Raw genomic sequence first — 22522 nt, 5'->3', positions numbered from 1 at the left:
CCTCCTCCTCCTCCCCAGACCCCGGAGATCTCTCGGAGCTCACGAGGAGATATTTTGAGGTGTACTGATCCCTCTCCTCTCCTCCTCCTCCTCCTCTCCGACCCCCGGGGCCTCATCCTCGAGGTGTTTTTGGGATGTTCTGACTCCTCCTCATCCTCCTCTTCCTCCCGTTCTCCCAGAGCATCTCCCAGATCCACCAGGGAATTCCAGAGAAGCGTTTTGGGATGTTCTGACCCTTTTTTCTCCTCTTCCTCCTCCTCCTTTTCCCTCTTCTCCTCTTCCTCCTCATCCTCCTGCTCTCCTGGAGCTCTCCCAGAGCCCACGGTCCTTTTGGGATGTTCTGATCCCCTTCCTCCTCCTCATCCTCCTCCTCCTCATCCTCTCCAGACCCCGGAGCTCTCCCAGAGCCACAAGGAGATGCCAGGAGGAGTTTTGGGGTGTTCTGATCCCTCTCCTCCTTTCTTCCTTCTCCTCCTCCTCTCCAACCCCCGATGCCTCGTTCCCGAGGTGTTTTTGGGATGTTCTGACTCCTCCTCATCCTCCTTTTCCTCCTGCTCTCCCTGAGCTCCTCCCAGAGCCCACGAGGAGATGTCGGGGGGTGTTTGGGGGTGCTCTGACCCCTCCCTCCTCCTCCCCCCCAGCTGCAGTTCTACCAGGAGCTCCTTGGGAGGTGCCACCTGGCAATCAACGTCATCAACACCACCTGCCACGGTGAGAGACCCCCCGGAGCCCCCAAAACACCCTGGGGACCTCCAGGACCCCCATTCCCTCCCCTGGGGACCCCCAGCACCCCCTCCTCACCCCCAGGATCTCCTCCCACCCTCCTGGGATCCCCAGAACCCCCGAAGGACCCCAAGAACGCCTTTCCCACATTTTAGAGATCCCCAACTCTTCCTTCCCACCCTCCTGGGGACCCCCAGAACCACCTGAGGACCCCCAGAACCCTTTTCCCACCCCCTGGGGTCCCCCAACACCTCCAAGTGACCTGTACCAGGCAGAGCCATCACCCCAAACCATGGGGTGACACCTGGCTCCCAGGTTTGGGACCCCAAACCCAAACCCCGTCCCCCCACTGTCCCCCCAAAAGCCGACAAGCTGCGGCTGCAGCGGCAGCTGGACCAGGCCAGCTCCTCCAAGAAAAACCTGGAGGAAAAAGACCCCTAGGACCTCCTGAGGACCCCCAGAAACCGCTTTCCCACCCCTTGGCGACCCCAACTCTGCATTCCCACCATTTGGAGACCCCCAGAACCACCTGAGGCTCCTGACAACCCCTTTCCCACTCCTTGGGGACCCCCAGCACCCCTTTCCCACCCCTTTGGAGACCTCAGACTCTCCATTCCCACCCTCCTGGGGACCCCAGAGCCCCCTGAGGACCCCTAGAACCCCTTTTCCCACCCCTTGGGCACCCCCAACACCCCCTGGAGAACCTGTATCAGCACCCCAACCCGCGGGGTGACACCTGGCTCCCAGATTTGGGACCCAAACCCAAACCCTGTCCCCCCACTGTCCCCCCAAAAGCCGACAAGCTGCGGCTGCAGCGGCAGCTGGACCGGGCCAGCTCCTCCACCAAAACCCTGGAGAAGAGGGACCCCCAGGACGCCCTTCTCACCCCTTGGGGACCCCAAACTCTTCATTCCCACTCTTTGGAGACCCCCAGAACCACCTGAAGACCCTCAGAGCCCCTTTCTCACTCCCTGGAGACCCCCAGCTCTCCATTCCCACCCTTTAGAGATTCCCAACTCTGCATTCCCACCCTCCTAGGGACTCCCAGCACCCTCTGAGAATCCCCAGAATCCTCTTCCCACCCCTCAGAGACCCCCAGCTCTGCATTCCCACTATCCTGGGGACCCCCAAACACCCTCCTGGGACCCCCAGTACCACCTGAGGACCCCCAGAATCCCTTTCCCACGCCTTGGGCACCCCCAACACCCCCAAGTGACCTATACCAGGCACCCCAACCCATGGGGTGACACCTGCGGAGGACAAACCCTGTCCCCCACTGTCCCCCCAAAAGCCGACAAGCTGCGGCTGCAGCGGCAGCTGGACCAGGCCAGCTCCTCCACCAAAACCCTGGAGCAGAGCAGGCAGCAGGGCCAGGCCGAGCTGGCCAAAGCCACCGAGGAGAGGGACAAGTGCCAGCAGGAGCTGCGCAGCGCCAGGACCGAGAGCGACTACAGCCGCACCGAGCTGCAGCTGCAGAAACACGAGTGTCGCTCCGTCCAGAGCGACCTCAGCGACAAGATTTCCGAGATGATGAGGCAAAACCAGTGCGGGACGGCGAAGGATGAGCTGGACCGCATCAAGCAGAAAGCCGACGAGATTTTCCGGCGGCAGAAGGAGCAGAGGGATGGAAAATTCGTCTGGAAGGAGAGCTGCGAGCTGAATGTGCAGCAGTGTCAGATCAACTGCTCCCGGGAGATGCAGGAGCTGCAGAAGAGGATCCAGGGATTGGAGAAGAAGGAGAAGGAAGGGCTGGAGGAGAAGAAGAAGCTGGAGGGGGAGAAGGAGAAGGTGGGGAAGGAGCTGGAGGAGAAGACGAAGGCGGCGGCGGCGCAGGCGGAGATGCTGAGGGAGCAGCTCATGTTCTGCCTGGGAGCCAAGGTGGGGACGTGGGGACATCCATGGGGACATGGGGAATTGGGGATGTAGGGCACTGGGGACATGGGGCATTGGGGACAGAGGGACACGGTTGGTGGCAGTGCAGGCAGAGGCGCTGAGGGAGCAGCTGATGTTCTGCCTGGGAGCCAAGGTGGGGACATGGGGACACCCATGGGGACACTGGGGACAGGGGGACAAGGGCACATGGGACATGAGGATATGGGGACATGAGGATATGGGGTATAGGACAGGGGGACAGGAGGCATTGGGGACACAGGGACATGGGCGGTGGCACAGGCAGAGGTGCTGAGGGAGCAGTTCAGGTTCTGCCTGGGAGCCAAGGTAGGGACATGGGGACTCCCTTGGGGACACAGAGACTCTCACAGGGACATGGGGACATGAGGCATTGGGGGCACAGGGACATGGGGCACTGGGGACATGAGGATATGAGACATAGGGCACAGGGGACATGGGGCACTGGGGATATGGGGACATGGGTGGCAGTGCAGGAGGAGACGCTGAGGGAGCAGCTCGTGTTCTGCATGGGAGCCAAGGTAGGGACATGGGGACATCTATGGGGACACCGGGGACATGGGGAATTGGGGATGTAGGGCACTGGGGACATGAGGCACTGGGGACATGAGGCACTGGGGACATGAGGACATGGGTGGTGGCGGCACAGGTGGAGGCGCTGAGGGAGCAGCTCAGGTTCTGCCTGGGAGCCAAGGTGGGGACGTGGGGACACTCATGGGACTCCCTTGGGGACACAGAGACTCTCATGGGGACATTGGGACATGGGATATGGAGACATGAGGATATGGGGACATGAGGATATGGAGACATGAGGATGTGGGATGTAGGACAGGGGGACAGGGGGCACTGGGGACACAGGGACATGGGCGGTGGTAGCGCAGGTGGAAGCGCTGAGGGAGCAGCTTGTGTTTTGCATGGGAGCCAAGGTGGGGACATGGGGACACCCATGGGGACACAGAGACTCTCACGGGGACACCCATGGGGACACAGAGTCTCTCACAGGGACATGGGGACATGAGGCATTGGGGGCACAGGGACATGGGGCACTGGGGACATGGGGACATGAGGATGAGACATAGGGCACAGGGGACATGGGGCACTGGGGATATGGGGACATGGGTGGTGGCAGTGCAGGAGGAGACGCTGAGGGAGCAGCTCAGGTTCTGCATGGGAGACAAGGTGGGGACATGGGGACTCTCATGAGGACACTGGGGACATGAGGATAGGGGGATACGGGACATGCGGCACTGGGGACATGGGGCACTGGAAGACAGGGGGAATTGGCAACTTGGGGACATGGGGATATGGGACATGAGGCACTGAGGACGTGAGGCAATGGGACATGGGGACTCAGGGACGTGGGATTTTCCAGGGTGTCACACCTGACCGCTGTCCCCAGTGACTGGTGTGTGACCCCGAGGGGTGTCCCCAGTGACTGGTGTGTGACCCCGAGGGGTGTCCCCAGTGACTGGTGTGTGACCCCGAGGGGTGGCACTGGGTGACACTGCCTGCTGTCCCCAGTGACCGGTGTGTGACCCTGGGGGGTGGCACTGGTGACACTGCCCGCTGTCCCTTGTGACCGGTGTGTGACTCCGAGGGGTGGCACTGGGTGGCACTGGTGACACTGCCCGCTGTCCCCAGTGACCAGTGTGTGACCCCGAGGGGTGGCACTGGGTGACACTGGGTGACACTGCCCGCTGTCCCCAGTGACCTGTGTGTGACCCCGAGGGGTGGCACTGGTGACACTGGGTGACACTGCCCGCTGTCCCCAGGACGTGCGGGGTCCGGGCGGTGCTGCCCGTTTGGGCTCCTTCCCCAGCTCGAGCTCCTACCTGGACCTGCTGAGGAACCCGGCCAGCCTGGGTGAGTCCCTGGGGGACTGGGGACACTCTGGGGGGTCATTGTGTCACCCTGGGTGCCTGTCCTGTCCCATCCCATCCCATGGATCCCATCCCCATGGATCCCAATCCCATCCCCATCCCACCCCAATCCCATGGATCCCATCCCATACCGTCCCGTCCCATCCCATCATATCCCATCCCATGGGTCCCATCCCAATTTCACCCCATCCTATCCCAATCCCATCCCATCCCATGGATCCCATCCCCATGGATCCCATCCCAATCTCACCCCATCCCAATCCCATCCCATCCTATCCCATCCCATGGATCCCATCCCCATGGATCCCAGCCCAATCTCACCCCATCCCATCCCAATCCCATCCCATCCTATCCCACCCCATGGATCCCATCCCAATCCCATCCCAATCCCATGAATTCCAATCCTGTGGATCCCAATCCCATCCCAACCCCAACCCAACTCCATCCCAATTCTGTCCCAATCCAATGGATCCCAATCCCATCCCAATCCCATCTCAATCCCATGGATCCCATCCCAATCCCATGGATCCCAATCCTAAGGATCCCATCCCATGGATCTCATGGATCCCATCCCAATCCCATGGATTCCATCCCATTGATCCCATGGATCCCATCCAAATCCTGTCCCACCTCATCCCAATCCCATGGATCCCAACCCTATGGATCCCATCCCATGGATCCTATGGATCCTATCCCAATTCCCATCTCATCCCATCCCAATGCCATGGATCCCACCCCAATCCCATGGATCCCAATCCCAATGATTCCATGGATCCCATGGATCCCATCCCAATCCCAATCCCATGGATCCCAATCCCATTGATCCCATGGATCCCATGGATCCCATGGATCCCATCCCATGGATCTCATCCCATTGATCCCATGGATCCCATGGATCTCATCCCATTGATCCCATGGATCCCATGGATCCCATCCCATGGATCTCATCCCATTGATCCCATGGATCCCATGGATCCCATCCCATGGATCTCATCCCATTGATCCCATGGATCCCATGGATCCCACCCCTCCAGGCAAGCCGAACCTGGACGATTTCCATCAGATGGCGCAGCTGATGGAGCAGGTCACGGCCAGCCTCAAGAACTCCAGGTGAGCTGTGACACAGGTGACACAGGTGACACGGGTGACACCGGGCCACCCTCCTGGGGCTGCCCGGGATCTCCCTGATCCCATTTTCCCCACAGCGGATAACCCTGGATGGAGAAAACCCCATGGAAAAATCCAGGAACGGCCCAGGAGGTGCTTCCCGCAGCACGGATGGCAAACCCCACCCGGGGCCACCCCCCCTCTGTCCCCTCTGTCCCCTTTGTCCCCTCTGTCCCCTCTGTCCCCTCGGATGTATCCCTGCCTTGTTTTTGGCTGGAGTGGGACAACAGCCGGCCCCGAATTCTGGGGACAACTCGCCGCTGGTGTGGATGGAAATCCATGGGGGAAAAAATGGGGATCGGAAATTTCGGGAATTGCGGGAGGGGTGGGAAAAGCCCGAGGACAACAGGACAGGGATGTCCTTGTCCCCTCGCTGTCCTTGTCCCTTCGGAGGGGGGATTTATTCCTGGGGTTTTATTCCCGTTTGTCCCCTCGGAGCGGGGATTTATTCCCAGGTTTTTATTCCTGTTTGTCCTCTCAGAGGGGGGATTTATTCCCAGGACTTTACGGGGTTTTATTCCTCTTTGTCTCCCCGCAACGAGGATTTATTCCCGGGATTTTATGGGGTTTTATTCCCATTTCTCCCCTCGGAGTGGGGATTTATTCCCGGGATTTTACGGGGTTTTATTCCCCTTTTGTCCCCTTTGTCCCCTCTGTCCCCTCTGTCCCCTCGGATGTATCCCCGCCTTGTTTTTGGCTGGAGTGGGACAACAGCCGGCCCCGAATTCTGGGGACAACTCGCCGCTGGTGTGGATGGAAATCCATGGGAAAAAAAAAGAAAAAACCATTGGGATGGGCAGCGGGAATTTCGGGAATTCCGGCCGGGCGCAGAGGGGCGGGGACAGGGATGTCCTTGTCACCGCTCTGTCCTTGTCCCCTCGGAGCGACAAGGATTTATTCCTGGGATTTTTACAGCCGCGTTTCCTGTGGAAAATCCTTTTCCTGCCTCGCCGCCTCGGCCCGCACGGCAGGCGCCACCAGAGTGTCCTCTGTCCCCTGCGCCACCAGTGTCCCCTGTCCCCTGCGCCACCAGAGTGTCCCTTGTCCCTGCGCCACCAGTGTCCCCTGTCCCTGCGCCACCAGTGTCCCTTGTCCCCTGCGCCACCAGTGTCCCTTGTCCCCTTCCCTGTCCCCTGCGCCACCAGTGTCCCTTGTCCCCTTCCCTGTCCCCTGCGCCACCAGTGTCCCTTGTCCCTGCGCCACCAGAGTGTCCCCTGTCCCCTTCACTGTCCCCTGCACCACCAGTGTCCCTTGTCCCTGCGCCACCAGTGTCCCGTCCCCTGCGCCACCAGAGTGTCCCTTGTCCCCTGCGCCACCAGTGTCCCTTGTCCCCTTCCCTGTCCCCTGCGCCACCACAGTGTCCCTTGTCCCCTGCGCCACCACAGTGTCCCTTGTCCCCTTCCCTGTCCCCTGCGCCACCAGTGTCCCTTGTCCCCTGCACCACCACAGTGTCCCTTGTCCCTGCGCCACCAGTGTCCCTTGTCCCCTTCCCAGTCCCCTGCGCCACCAGTGTCCCTTGTCCCCTTCCCAGTCCCCTGCGCCACCACAGTGTCCCTTGTCCCCTTCCCAGTCCCCTGTGCCACCACAGTGTCCCTTGTCCCCTTCCCTGTCCCCTGTGCCACCACAGTGTCCCCCAGCCGTGTCCCTGCCGGGGTCAGGGCACTGTCACCCCCTGAGGGTGGCGATGTCACTGTGTCCCCCCTTTTCCCCCTTCCTGCCCAACCCCGGGATGGGACGGCGGTGACAAAGGTGACAAAGGTGACAAAAAGTGACAAATTCTCACCGTCCCCGCAAAGTCTGGGAAGGGCCTCAGGCAGCGCCAGAGGATTTCCTGGAATTCCTCCATGGATAATCTTGGAGCTCCAGGTGCTTCCGGGGGAGGGAGGTGGCACAGGGGACAAGGGGGTGGCACAGGGGACAGGGAGGTGGCACAGGGGTGTCCCCAAGGGATGTCACCGGTTTTTGGGGGTGGCAGAACCCACATTTCCCATGGATTGGGGGAATTCCATGGATTGGGATGAATCCCGGGGGGTCACAAACTCCTCAAGCTGAATTCTCGGGTTTGGGGACACAGGGATGTCACAGTGGGGACAGTCCAAGGTGGGGACACACCCGGGGGTGGCTTTTCCCAGGGGATCTCCACACCTGGAAAAACGGATTGGGAATGGGAAAAGGGGATTTGGAACCCCAAAAGAGGACTGGGAACCCCAAAAGGGGATTGGGAATGGGAAAAAGGGGATTTGGGGATGGGAAAAGGGGAGTTGGAACCCCAAAAGAGGATCCCCACACCTGGAAAAGGGAATTTGGAATGGGAAAAGGGGATTTGGGGATGGGAAAAGGGGATTGTGGATGGGAAAAGGGGATTTAGAACCCCAAAAGGGGACTGGGAACCCCAAAAGGGGATCCCTACACCTGGAAAAGGGAATTTTGAATGGGAAAAGGGGATTGGGGATGGAAAAAGGGGAGTTGGAACCCCAAAAGGGGACTGGGAATCCCAAAAGGGGATCCCTACACCTGGAAAAGGGGATTTGGAATGGAAAAACCCCAGGAAATGGGTTTTTTAATGAGGTTTTTCCCCAAAATTCGGGGGTTGGGACACGCCACCATCGAGGGGAACATCAAAAACCACCAAAAGCTGAATCCTCGGGCTTTGGGGACACAGGGGTGTCACAGTGGGGACACCAAGGTGGGGACACCCGGGGTGGCTTTTCCCAGGGGATCCCCACACCTGGAAAAGGGGATTGGGAACGGGAAAAGGGGATTGGGAACGGGAAAAGGGGATTGGGAACCCCAAAAGAGGACTGGGAACCCCAAAAGGGGATTTGGAATGGGAAAAGGGAATTGGGGATGGAGAAAGGGGGATTTGGAACCCCAAAAGGGGACTGGGAATCCCAAAACGGGATCCCCACACCTGGAAAAGAGGATTGGGAATGGGAAAAGGGGGATTGGAGATGGGAAAAGGGGACTGGGAACCCCAAAAGGGGTTTTGGAATGGAAAAACCCCAGGAAATGGGTTTTTTAATGAGGTTTTTCCCCCAAAATTCGGGGATTGGGACGCGCCACCATCGAGGAGAACAACACCAAAAGCCACCAAAAGCCACCACGGTTTAATCCCGCGGTGACACCGCGACAATGACAAAAAGGAGGGGGGGGGGGGGGGGTGACCCCACAAGCGTCACCGTCACTTCCCCACGCAAAAATCCCTAAAAATAATATCCAGCACTTCCTCCGCTCCCACTTGCCCGGTGATCCTGCCCAGCTCCCGCCGCGCCACCCGCAGCTGCTCGGCCGCCACCGCCAGGTCGCCGATGTCGCCGGTATTGTCGCCGCTGGTGTCGCCGCTGTCCCCGCGGTGGCCGAAACGCGCCAGCGCCGCCGCACAGGCCCCGAGGTGGCGGCTGTGCCTGCCCTGGGTCAGGCTGGGAGAGCCCGAAAGGGGATCCCCGCACCTGGAAAAGGGGATTTGGGGGTGGAAAAAGGGGATTTGGAACCCCAAAATCCGATTTGGAACCCCAAAAGGGAATCCCGGCATCTGGAAAAGGGGATTTGGGGGTGGAAAAAGGGGATTTGGAACCCCAAAATGGGATTGGGAACCCCAAAAGGGGATTTGGGGCATGGGAGAAGGGGATTGGGAACCCCCAAATGGGATTGGGAACCTCAAAAGGGGATCCTGCACCTGGAAAAGGGGATAGGGCCATGGGAAAAGGGGATTGGGAGCCCAAAAGGGGATTGGGAACCTCAAAAGGGGATTCCCCCACCTGGAACAGGATGATTGGGGACAAGAAAATGGGATTGGAGATGGAAAAACGGGTTTGGGAACCCCAAAAGGGGATTTGGAACCCTGAAAGGGGATCCCCACACCTGGAAAAGGGGACTGGGGATGGAAAAGGGAATTAGGGATGGGAAAAGGGGGCTCCCGCACCTGGAAAAGGGGACAGGGAAGGGGAAAAGGGGATTTGGAACCCCAAAAGGGGATTGGGAACCCCAAAAGGGGATCCCTGCACCTGGAAAAGGGGGATTGGGGATGGAAAAGGGGATTGGGCATGGGAAATTGGGATTGGGGATGGAAAAAAAGGGATCAGGTTGGGAAAAGGGGATCAAGCATGGAAAATGGGATCAGCCACGGAAAATGAGGATCAGCCATGGAAAAGCAGGTTCGAGCATGGAAAATTGGGATCAGTCATGGAAAACTGGGATCAAGCATGGAAAAGAGGGATCAGCCTGCAGAAAAGAGGGATCAGCCCATGGAAAAGGGGGATCAGCCCATGGAAAAGGGGGATCAGCCATGGAAAAAAGGGGATCAGCCCACGGAAAAGAGGGCTCAGCCATAGGAAAAAAAGGGGATCACCCACCCCGGAGCCCCCCAAAGCCCGGGATGAGGATTTGGGATCCCCCAGCACTCACAGCTGTGCCAGCTGCTGTGTCAGCACCTCCAGCAGCTCCTGCAGCCCCTGGCCCGTCCGGCAGGACAGGAGGGTGACGGGGGGTCCCTGGGCACAGGGGACACTCGGGGACCCCCCCAGCAGGTCGGCTTTGTTCAGCACCAGCACACAGGGCACGCCCGGGGGGGGCTCCAGAGCCGCCAGCGCCGCCCCCAGCACCACCGGGGTGGGGGACACCGAGGTGACATCGAGCACGGCCAGCACCAGGTCGGCCTCGGACAGCCTGGGGGACACAGGGCGGTGTCACCTTCCAGGGCCACCAGGGTGGGGGACACCGAGGTGACATCGAGCACAGCCAGCACCAGGTCGGCCTCAGACAGCCTGGGGGACACAGGGCAATGTCACCTCCCAGGGCCACCGGGGTGGGGGACACCGAGGTGACATCGAGCACAGCCAGCACCAGATCGGCCTCAGACAGCCTGGGGGACACAGGGCAGTGTCACCTTCCAGGGATTCCCTCTGGGATTTTGGGAATTATCCCAACTTGGGGGGACACAGGGCGGTGTCACCTTCCAGGGCCACCGGGGTGGGGGACACCGAGGTGACATCGAGCACAGCCAGCACCAGGTCAGCCTGGGACAGCCTGGGGGACACAGGGCAATGTCACCTTCCAGGGATTCCCTCTGGGATTTTGGGAATTATCCCAACCTGGGGGGACACAGGGCGGTGTCACCTTCCAGGGCCACCAGGGTTGGGGACACCGAGGTGACATCGAGCACTGACAGCACCAGGTCGGCCTCAGACAGCCTGGGGGACACAGGGCGGTGTCACCTTCCAGGGCCACCAGGGTTGGGGACACCGAGGTGACATCGAGCACTGCCAGCACCAGGTCAGCCTGGGACAGCCTGGGGGACACAGGGCAGTGTCACCTCCCAGGGCCACCGGGGTGGGGGACACCGAGGTGACATCGAGCACGGCCAGTATCAGGTCAGCCTCGGACAGTCTGGGGGAGACAGAGATTCCCTCTGGGATTTTGGGAATTATCTCAATTTGGGACAGCCTGGGGGACACAGGGCGGTGTCACCTTCCAGGGATTCCCTCTGGGATTTTGGGGATTATCCTGATCCCTCCATGCCCAGTCCCCACCACAGGTGACACCATGTCCTGGGGACACTGGGAACAATTCCCCTGGAATTTTGGGAATTATCCCAGCTCCTTCACACCCATGGGTGGCACAATAGCCTGGGGACACTGGGAATGGTTCCCTGAGGAATTTTGGGAATTTCCCCACCCAGTCCCCCCCACAGGTGACACCATGCCCTGGGGACACTGGAAACGACTCCCCCTGGATTTTTGGGACTTTTCCCGACCCCAAACCCCGCTGGACTCACCGTGCCCGTGCCCGTGTCACTCCCTCGCGCTCCACGGGGTCGGTGGCGTGTCGCAGCCCCGCGGTGTCACTGAGCACCAGCGGGTACCCCCCGATGTCCAGGGCCACCTCCAGCACGTCCCGCGTGGTCCCCGCCACAGGGGACACGATGGCGGCCGGCCGCCGGCCTGGGGACAGCCACAAGGGTCACCTCGGGGATTGTCCCAGCCTGGGGACAGCCACAAGGGTCACCTGGGGGGTTGTCCCAGCCTGGGGACAGCCACAAGGGTCACCTCGGGGAGTGTCCCAGACTGGGGACAGCCACAAGGGTCACCTGGGGGAGTGTCCCAGCCTGGGGACAGCCACAAGGGTCACCTCGGGGAGTGTCCCAGCCTGGGGACAGCCACAGGGGTCACCTGGGGAGTGACCCAGCCTGGGGACAGCCACAGGGGTCACCTGGGGGAGTGACCCAGCCTGGGGACAGCCACAGGGGTCACCTGGGGAGTGTCCCAGCCTGGGGACAGCCACAGGGGTCACCTGGGGGAGTGACCCAGCCTGGGGACAGCCACAGGGGTCACCTGGGGAGTGTCCCAGCCTGGGGACAGCCACAGGGGTCACCTGGGGGAGTGACCCAGCCTGGGGACAGCCACAGGGGTCACCTGGGGGAGTGACCCAGCCTGGGGACAGCCACAAGGGTCACCTGGGGGAGTGACCCAGCCTGGGGACAGCCACAAGGGTCACCTGGGGGAGTGTCCCAGCCTGGGGACAGCCACAAGGGTCACCTGGGGAGTGTCCCAGCCTGGGGACAGCCACAAGGGTCACCTGGGGGAGTGTCCCAGCCTGGGGACAGCCATAAGGGTCACCTGGGGGAGTGTCCCAGCCTGGAATGGCCTGGGGACAGCCACAAGGGTCACCTGGGGGAGTGTCCCAGCCTGGGGACAGCCATAAGGGTCACCTGGGGGAGTGTCCCAGCCTGGAATGGCCTGGGGACAGCCAGCAGGCTTACCCCGGGGATTGTCCCAGCCTGGGGACACTGGGAATGGGTCACCTGGGGGATTGTTCCAGCCTGGGGACACTGGGATGGGTCACCTGGGGGGGTGTCCCAGCCTGGGGACAGCCACAAGGGTCACCTGGGGGAGTGTCCCACCCTGGGAACAGCCACAAGGGTCACCTGGGGGAGTGTCCCACCCCGGGGACAGCCACAGGGGTCACCTGGGGGAGTGTCCCAGCCTGGGATGGCCTGGGGACAGCAGGGACGGGTCACCTCGGGGACTGTCCCAGCCTGGGATGGCCTGGGGACACTGGGAATGGGTCACCTTGGGGATTTGGGGCATTATCCCAGCCTGGGACAGCCTGGGGACAGTGGGGATGGGTCACCTCGGGGATTGTCCCAGCCTGGGGACAGCCAGAAGGGTTCCCTGGGAGATTCTGGGGGATTGTACCAACCCTTCCACCCCCAGTTCCCACCCTGGGTGACCTGGGGACAGCGGGGACAGGTCCCTGTGGGATTTTTGGGGATTGTCCCTCCCTTCTACACTCAGTCCCCACTCTCAGTGACCTGGGGACAGTGGAAATGGTTCTCTGTGGGATCTGGGGACTTATCCCAGCCTGGGATGACCTGGGGACAATGGGAATGGCTCCCTGGGGGATTTTGGGGATTGTCCCACCTTGGGGACAGTGAGAATGGGTCTCTGTGGAATCTGGGGACTATCCCACCCTGGGGACACTGGGAATGGCACCCTGGGGGATTTTGGGGAATTGTCCCAGCCTGGGGACACTTGGAATGGATCACCTCAGCGATTTGGGGGATTGTCCCACCCTGGGGACAACCAGAAGAGTTCCCTGGGGAGTTTTGGGGGATTGTACCAACCCTCCCACTCCCAGTTCCCACCCTGGGTGACCTGGGGACACTGGGAACAATTCCCTCTGGAATTTCGGGACCACTACCCCACCTCCCACCCCCTATCCCACCCTGGGAACACTGTGAACTCCCCCCTGTATGGGATTTTTTGGGGAACAATGCCATTCTCACACTCACAGAGCAGGTTGAGCAGGCTGCTCTTGCCCACGTTGGGGGGTCCCGCGATGACGGCCCGGACCCCTCCCCTGAGCAGCTCCCCCCGGCGCCCGTCCCGCAGGTGGGCGCGGATGTCCCGCTCCAGGGCGCGCACGGTGACTGTCACTGCGGGGACACGGCAGGGGACAGTCCCGGGGGTGGGGACACGGCAGGGGACAGTCCCGGGGGAGGGGACAGTTCCCGGGGGAGGGGACAGTCCCGGGGGAGGGGACAGAGTGGTCTGAGCACAAGGGTTGGGGGAAAAAAAACCACCGGGAGAGGTGTTTAAATTGGGGGAAAAATATGGGAAGGGGTTGTTTAAATTGGGGGAAAAATATGGGGAGGGGGTGTTTAAATTTAGGAGAGGATCTGGGTCCTGATCTCGAAATTTGGGATAAAAACACCAGGACATGTCTTTAAATTTGGGGAAAAACACTGGGAGAGGATCCTGATCCTGATCCTTAAATTTGGGGAAAACATTGGGAGAGGTGTTTAAATTGGGGGAAAAATATGGGGAGGGGGTGTTTAAATTGGGGAGAAACATTGGGAGGGGTGTTTAAATTGGGGGAAAAATATGGGGAGGGGTCCTCAAATTTGGAGAAAAATACCAGGAGGGGTGTTTAAATTTGGGGAAAAATATCAGGAGAGGATCCTGAACCTGAAATTTGGGGGAAAAAACACCAGGAGAGGTGTTTAAACAGGGGGAAAAGCACCAGGAGGGGTGTTTAAACTGGGGGAAATATATGGGGAGGGGGTATTTAAATTTGGGAGAGGATCTGGGTCCTGATCTCGAAATTTGGGATAAAAACACTAGGAGGGGTCTTTAAATTTGGAGGAAAACACTGAGAGGAGGATCCTGGTCCTGAAATCTGGAAAAAAAAAACAACTGGGAGGGGTGTTTAAATTGGGGGAAAAATATGGGGAGGGGGTGTTTAAATCTGGGAGAGGATCCAGGTCCTGATCTCGAAATTTGGAATAAAAACACCAGGAGAGGTCTTTAAATTTGGGGGGGGAATACCGGGAGAGGATCCTGATCCTGAAATTTGGGGTAAAAGCATCAAGAGAGGCAGCAGCTCCTCACCTTGTCCCAAAATCTCCTCCTCCACCTCCTCATCCTCGCCAAAGTCGATGAAGGCCTCCAGGTGGGCGAGGGCCTGGGGTGGGGACATCGAGCTCAGGGATGTCCCCAAGGGAGGCCACACAGGTGACACACACCTGGGTCCATCAAATCTATCCATTCTCGGATTGTTTATGGATTTTCTTTGGTATAGATTATATTCTCTATTATATATATATATGTTTAATATTTTCTATTATTATATACTGATTCTCATGAGACAAACCCCTGGTTATTGCACATGCACTTATTCTTCACCTTCAAAATAGATAATGTTATATATATAAAAGAAATATTCATTATATATATGAATAAAAATATATTTATATTAGATATATATTATATATATTATATATATTATCTACTGATTCTCATGGGACAAACCTCTTGTTATTTCACGTGGACTTATTCTTCCCTCTCAAAATAGATAATATTTTATATATATATAAAAAATATATATATATTATTTTTTATATATGCTATATAATATATATTACAATTATATATGTTATATAATATATTATAATTATATATGTTATATAATATATATTATAATATATATTATATATACTGATTCTCATGGGACAAACCCCTTGTTATTACTGGTGCACTTATTCTTCACTCTCAAAATAGATAATATTTTTATATATATAAAAATAATATTATCATATATATTTTTATATATATAATATTATTTTTATAGATGTTATATAATATATATTATAATTATATATGTTATATAATATATTATATATATGTTATATAATATATATTATAATATATATTATAATACATATTATATATACTGATTCTCATGGGACAAACCCATTATTATTGCAAGTGCACTTATTCTTCACTCTCAAAATAGACAATATTATATATATATATATATAAATATTATCATATATATATTTAATATCTAATATTATTTTTATATATGTTATATAATAAATATTACAATTATATATGTTATATAATATATATTATAATATATATTATATATACGGATTCTCATGGGACAAACCCCTTGTTATTGCACGTGCACTTATTCTTCACTCTCAAAATAGATAATATTTTTATATATATAAAAATAATATTATCATATATATTTATATATATAAAATATTATTTTTATAGATGTTATATAATATATATTATAATATATATTATAATACATATTATATATACTGATTCTCATGGGACAAACGCCTTGTTATTACTGGTGCACGTATTCTTCACTCTCAAAATAGATAATATTTTCTATATATATCAAAAATAATATTATCATATATATATTTATTTTTATATATTATTTTTATATGTTATATAATAGATATCATAATATATATTATATATACTCATTCTCATAGGACAAACCCCTTGTTATTGCATGTGCACTTATTTTTCACTCTCAAAATAGATAATATTTTCTATATATATATAAATAATATTATCATATATATTTAATATCTAATATTATTTTTATATATGTTATATAATATAATTATATATGTTATATAATATATATTATAATATATTATATATACTGATTCTCATGGGACAAACCCCTTGTTATTGCACGTGCACTTATTCTTCACTCTCAGAATAGATAATATTATCTATATATATTTTAATATCTAATATTATGTTTGTATATGTTATATAATATATATTATGATATATATTATAATATATTATAATATCTATTATGATATACATTATGATACATATTATAATATATATTATATATTATATATACTCATTCTCATAGGACAAACCCCTTGTTATTACCGGTGCACTTATTCCTCACCCTCAAAAAAAGATTGTTCTGTCAAATAAACACTTAGAACAACCAACCAGCCAGCTTTTCCCCAAACCTGCCGAGTCCCCACCTGAGTCAGTGTGTGGCTCCAGCGCTGGCAGAGCCGGCCCAGGTCCCCCTCCATCTGCCGGAGCGCCTGGCGCCGCTGCGCCTCCGTCTGCGCCCCGATGAGATCCCGCAGCCCCTCGGCCGCCGTCAGGTCCAGCTTCCCGTGCCGGAACGCCCGCAGCGTGAACTCCCCCGGCTCCGCGGGGCGCAGGCCCGGGACACGGCCTGCCACAGGACACAGGGGATGGAGGGAGAGGAAGATCCTCAGGATCACAAAGGGATGAGGAAGGATCAGCCAGAATCCTCACTCATCCCTTTTCCTTCCCTTCCCTTTGGGTTCCCGAGGGTTCTGGCTGATCCTTCCCTATCCCCATTTCCCTTTTTTCCTTTTGGGATCCTGAGAGTTCTGGCTGATCCTCCCCCATCCCTTTTTTCCCCATCTTCTCATGTCCTTCCTCTTTTTCCCCATCCCTTTTCCCCCCCTTCCCTTTGGGATACCGAGGGGAAGGACACAAAGATGAAAAAGGGATAAGGGAAGATCAGCCAGAACCCTTGAGACCCCAAAGGGATCCTGAAATAAAGGATCCATGAAATAAAGGGGGAAAAGGGATGGGGAAAGATCGGCCAGAACACTCAGGATCACAAAGGGATCATGAAATAAAGGATTCATGAAATAAAGGATCCATGAAATAAAGGGGGGAAAGGGAAGAAGGAGGATCAGCGAGAACCCTCAGGCTCCCCAGGGGAAGGACACAAAGGGGAAGGGGACAAAGGGCTGGCAGAGCTGGCCCAGGTCTCAGGGTCCAGCTTCCCGTGCCGGAACGCTCGCAGCGTGAACTCCCCCGGCTCCGCGGGGCGCAGGCCTGGGACACGGCCTGCCACGGGGTGGAGGGGATTAGGAGAGATCCCAAAGGGAAAGGGATGGGGAAGGATCAGGCAGAACCATCAGGATCCCAAGGGGAAGGGGAGGATGAGGCAGAATCCTCGGGATCCCAAAGGGATGAAGGAGGATGAGGCAGAACCCTCGGGATCCCAAAGGGATGAAGGAGGATGAGGCAGAGCCCTCGGGATCCCAAAGGGAAGGGGAGGATGAGGCAGAACCCTCGGGATCCCAAAGGGATGAAGGAGGATGAGGCAGAACCCTCGAGATCCCAAAGGGAAGGGGAGGATGAGGCAGAGCCCTCGGGATCCCAAAAGGAAGGGGAAAAAGGGAAGGGGAAGGATCAGCCAGGACCCTCTGGATCATGAAGGGAAAGACATGAAATAAAGGGGAGACAAGGGATGGGGAAGGATCAGCCAGAACCCTCAGGATCCCAAAAGGAAGGGGAAGGATCAGCCAGAGCCCTCGAGATTCCAAAGGGAAGGGGAGGATGAGGCAGAACCCTCGAGATCCCAAAGGGATGAAGGAGGATGAGGCAGAACCCTCGGGATCCCAAAAGACAGGGGAAAAGGAATAAGGAAAGACCAGTCAGGACCCTCAGGCTCCCAAAGGGAAGGGGGAGGATCAGCCAGGACCCTCAGGATCCCAAGGGCAAGGGGAAAAGGGGTAAGGGAGGATCAGCCAGAATCCTCCCCCATCCCTTTTCCCCGTTATTTCATGATCCCTTTGGGATGCCGAGGGTTCTGCCTGATCCTTCCTCATCCCTTTTCCCCTTTGTGTCCTTCCCCTCGGGATCCCAAAGGGAAAGGGGAAGAGGGATGGGGGATATCAGCCAGAATTCCAAGAGGAACGTGGGAAAAAGATGAGAGAGGATTATCCAGCACCCACGGCATCCCAAGGATCAGGATTGGATGGGAAACGATCAGGATGTGAAAGAAAAGGGACAGGATGGGGTCAGGGGTCCCACCCAGAGCCTGCATCATCCTGAGGATCAGGATAAGATGGAAAAGGGACAGGATATGGTGGAAAAGGATCAGGATGGGATGGAAAAGGGGCAGGATATGAAGGAAAAGGGGCAGGATGGGGTCAGGGGTCTCACCCGGAGCCTGCAGCACCACGAGGAACAGGACAGGATGGGAAAGGGGCAGGAGGGACAGGAAAGGATCAGGATAAGATGGAAAAGGCACAGGAAAGAACCACGGGTCTCACCCAGAGCCTGCAGCACCCCGAGGATGAGGATGGGATGGGAAAGGGACAGACCAGGGTCGGGGGTCTCACCCAGCACCAAGAGCACCCTGAGGATGAGGATGGGATGGAAAAGGGTCAGGGTCTCACCCAGAGCCTGCAGCACCCCGCTGACCACGGCAGGCCCCCCGTGCACGTGCAGCTCGGCGCAGTCCTCCCCGGTGAAGCTGCGGGGCCCTGGGGGCACAGGGGGCCAGGGTGGGCACCCCAAACTCCCACCCGGCCCCTCCCCACCCAAAAAGGGGACCTGGGGAGCCCCAGGACAGCCCCTGTCTCCAGGAGCAGCTCTGCAAAGGGACTGGCTGTGATCCCAATCCCAAATGGGGCTGGGAAAGCTGAGGGGCTGTGACAGTCCCCAGGACCCCCATGGGGCACTGAGCCCCCCTAAGGCCAAACCCAGACCCCCCAAACCCCAAATCTGTGCCCCCCAACCTGGGAACCAGATCCCCCAAACCCCAATTCGTCCCCTCAACCCCAAATCTGTGCCCCCAAACCCCAATCTGTGCCCCCAAACCCCAATTCCTGCCCCCCAAACCCCAATTCCTGCCCCCCAGACTAGGGAACCAGACCCCCTAAACCCCAATCTGTGCCCCTCAAACCCCAATCTGTGCCCCTCAAATCTCAATTAATGCCCCCCAAACCCCAATTTATGCCCTCAAATCTCTGCCCCCCAAACCTCAAATCTGTGTCCCCCAACCCCAATTTCTGTCTCCCAAACCCCAAATTGAGCCCCCAAACCCCATTTCTTGCCCCCAAACCCCCATTCATGCCCCCAAACCGCAATCCCTGCCCCCAGACCCCAATCCCTGCCCCCAGACCTGGGAACCAGACCACGAGCCCGCGGTCCAGGGTCTCTGCAGTCTGGGGGTCCCGGATGTGTCTGAGGGCCATCACCCGGGGCGGGGGGATTTTGGGGGTCCCGGTGAGGCTCTGCAGAGCCCCCCGGCTGCCCGGGCCGCTGGCACGGATCACGGCCACCCCACAGCGCCCCGGCGCCGAGGACAGGGCGTAGATGGTGTCACCTGTCCCCGCAGGTGTGGCCGAGGAGCTCAGGGGACGCGCCCACCTGGGGGAGGGAGGGGTGGGGGGCGTTAGGGGCACCCCTGGGTGGGCAAAAAGGGGGAGAGACCCCCCTGAGTTCAGGTGTTCTCCTGCCCAGGTGTTGTTCTTCTCAGGTGAGAGGTCTCCCCAGGTGAGACCCCTCCCCATGGATCCCTTCCCCACGTATTTTCATTCCCAGGTGTTTTCCCTTCTCAGGTGAGACCCCTCCCTATGTCCTCTCCTTCTCCAGGTGCTCCCCCTCCCCATGGATCCCTTTCCCAGGTATTTTTGTCCCCAGGTATTTCCTTTTCTCCAGGTGAGACCCCTCCCCAGGTGTGTGCTGTCCTCAGGTGTTCCCCTCCCCAGGTATTCCCTTCTCAGGTGAGACCCCTCCCCAGGTGCTCCTTCTCCTCATGGATCCCTTCCCCAGGTGCGCCCCTCCCCAGGTGTTCCCCTCCTCAAATACTCTCCTTCTCCAGGTGAGATCCCTCCCCACACACCCCCTCCCCAGGTTTCTTCCCCTCCCCAGGTCCTCCCCCCTCATGGATCCCCTCCTCAGGTGCGCCCCCTCCCCAGGTGAGACTCCTGCCTATGCACCCCCTCCTCAGGTGAGACCCCTCCCCATGCACGCCCCCTCCCCAAACACTCCCCCTCCTCATGGATCCCTTTCCCAGGTAAGCCCCCTGCCCAGATCCTCCCCCTCCCCAGGCACGCCCCTCTCCATCTATTCCCTCTCCCCATGGCCCCCAACCCTCCCTGGCTCCGCCATTCCCGTATCCCCCCACCCCACAGCCACCCCCGGGCTGTCCCCGTGTCCCTCCCGTCCCCGTGTCCCCTCCTGTCCCCGTGTCCCCGTTACCTGCCCCGCGCCGCCCTCACGGCCCCGCGCAGCGCCATCGCTGCCCTCAGCCCGGCCCCGCCCACTGCCGCACGCCATTGGACAATACCCACCGAGAGGCGTGACCATCGTTAAAATCCCTCTTCTGATTGGTTATTAACAAGCTATGGCGGCGCACTGGCCTCAAGCCCCCTCACCTCTCATTAGCGCATTCTATTGGTCAATGCACCACGCGGGGCGTGGCTAATGGTGAAATGCGGCTTTTGATTGGTTAATCAGCGAACATGGCGGCGCCCTGTGTGAAGGCGTGCGGAGCCGGCGGTTCCGTACAGGGCTCCCCGTGTGTCCCCCCCGGGTTTGTCCCGCACCCCTCGGGGACAGCCCAGCCCCTCCCAGCCCCTGGGAAAAATAAGCTTTATTTTTTAAAAAATTATTTTTTAAATAAAAAAAAAAAATTAAAATTTAAAAGTTTAATAAAAACATAACAGGAGATAGAAGTAAAGTAAAGGGTTAACGGTTGGGTGTTGGGTATTTTGCTAAGAGCTAAATTATTGTTTATTATTTTTGGAGGTACTCTTTAAAAACTTTTCTTATTATATTAGTCTGTTCCATAAACTGTTATTTATATTTATATTTATATTTATATTTATATTTATATTTATATTCATATTTATATTCATATTTGTTTTTATTTTTATAGTCATGGTCATAGTCATATTTATAGTCATATTATTTATACCAACTAATTTTTATATTTTCGGAGCTGTTTTCCACGGCTACTTTTTGGACCTGCTTTTTTGGAGCAGGTGTGGTTTTTTTGGCTGTGGTTTTAATTTGCTCTTATCACTTTTAGTTCGAGTCTTGGTCTATATATTTTTTTACAGATGGTGTTTGAGAGTTGGATCGTTAGCAGTAGGTTCTTTATTATATATTTATTGAATGTTATTTAGCTAAGCAGATACTTCAAGCACACTATATTAACTATTACTACTACATTTAATTTTTCCTGATAGCAGAAATAAAAACTATATCCATATAGTAAACCCATTTTGACATTATACATATAATATTTATCCTAATACTTGTGAAAAGCCAACAATATAGTATTTATATACAAATAGAGACATATATTTATATAAAAATATATCTATACATGTATATATAATGTGTATATATATTGTATATATATACATTATATATAAAATGCGTATATATTAATATATAATATATAATATATATATTATATATATTATATAGTATATTTTTATATATATAATAACGTATATATAAGTGCTGCTGCATCACTCTGCTCGTCCTGCATCCCGTCCCGGATCCCCCTCCTCATCCTCATCCCATATCTCATCCTGCATCCCATCCCGGATCCCACTCCTCATCCTCATCCCACTGCTCATCCCACAGCCCAGCCGGCTCCCAGTCCTCTTCTTCATCCCAGTCCACTTCCAGTCCTCTTCTTCATCCCACTGCTCGTCCTGCATCCCACTCCTCATCCTCATCCCAGCCCGCTCCCAGTCCTCTTCTTCATCCCATTGCTCATCCCGCATCCCGTCCTGCATCCCGCATCCCGTCCTGCATCCCGCATCCCATCCCACATCCCATCCTGCATCCCGCATCCCATCCTGCATCCCACTCCTCATCCTCATCCCAGCCTGCTCCCAGTCCTCTTCTTCATCCCACTGCTCATCCCGCATCCCGTCCTGCATCCCAGTCCTCTTTATCCCACATCCCACCCTGCTCCCAGTCCTCTCTCGATCTCACCCCTCATCTGGGTCCCTTCCCGCTCCTTTTCCTCTTCTTTGTCCCACATCCCATCCTGCATCCCAGTCCTCATCCTCATCCCATCCTGCTCCCAGTCCTCTCCCTCATCCCCATCCCAGCCCGCTCCCATTCCAATCCTGATCCCACTCTTCATCCCAAATCCCATCCTGTACTCACCTTCCCACGATGAACCCCATTCCTTGTCCCCATCCCGCTCACATCCCTGTCCCCGTCCCTGTCCCCGTCCCTGTCCCCATCCCGCTCACATCC

At 55.5% G+C, this 22522-nt stretch overlaps 2 protein-coding genes across 2 annotated transcripts in view; one reads left to right on the top strand and one right to left on the bottom strand.

Annotated features, from left to right (window-relative positions):
• PLVAP (plasmalemma vesicle associated protein) overlaps positions 1–6609 on the top strand; it is a 10210-nt gene extending 3601 nt beyond the window's left edge. Inside the window, exons 2-6 of the mRNA XM_083879812.1 lie at positions 642–711; positions 2015–2601; positions 4404–4494; positions 5546–5621; positions 5717–6609. Of these exons, the coding sequence (XP_083735938.1) occupies positions 642–711; positions 2015–2601; positions 4404–4494; positions 5546–5621; positions 5717–5723 (831 nt within the window). The 3' untranslated portion in view covers positions 5724–6609. The remainder of the gene's footprint in view (positions 1–641; positions 712–2014; positions 2602–4403; positions 4495–5545; positions 5622–5716) is intronic.
• Positions 6610–8859: 2250 nt separating this feature from the next.
• Positions 8860–20535, bottom strand: GTPBP3 (GTP binding protein 3, mitochondrial; the record flags this gene model as incomplete). The annotated part of the gene is made up of 9 exons (XM_083880194.1): positions 8860–9127; positions 10083–10343; positions 11452–11617; positions 13468–13611; positions 14567–14639; positions 16495–16697; positions 18688–18774; positions 19416–19663; positions 20498–20535. 9 exons carry the CDS (start codon positions 20533–20535, stop codon positions 8860–8862), a joined length of 1488 nt encoding a protein of 495 aa, XP_083736320.1.
• Positions 20536–22522: the final 1987 nt, after the last annotated feature.

The sequence above is a fragment of the Zosterops lateralis genome (genome assembly GCF_965231275.1).
Source record: "Zosterops lateralis genome assembly, chromosome: 29".
In the NCBI taxonomy this organism is placed as follows: domain Eukaryota; kingdom Metazoa; phylum Chordata; class Aves; order Passeriformes; family Zosteropidae; genus Zosterops; species Zosterops lateralis.
Note: the sequence above shows the minus strand (reverse complement) of the source record. Positions and strands in the feature narration are given on the sequence as shown.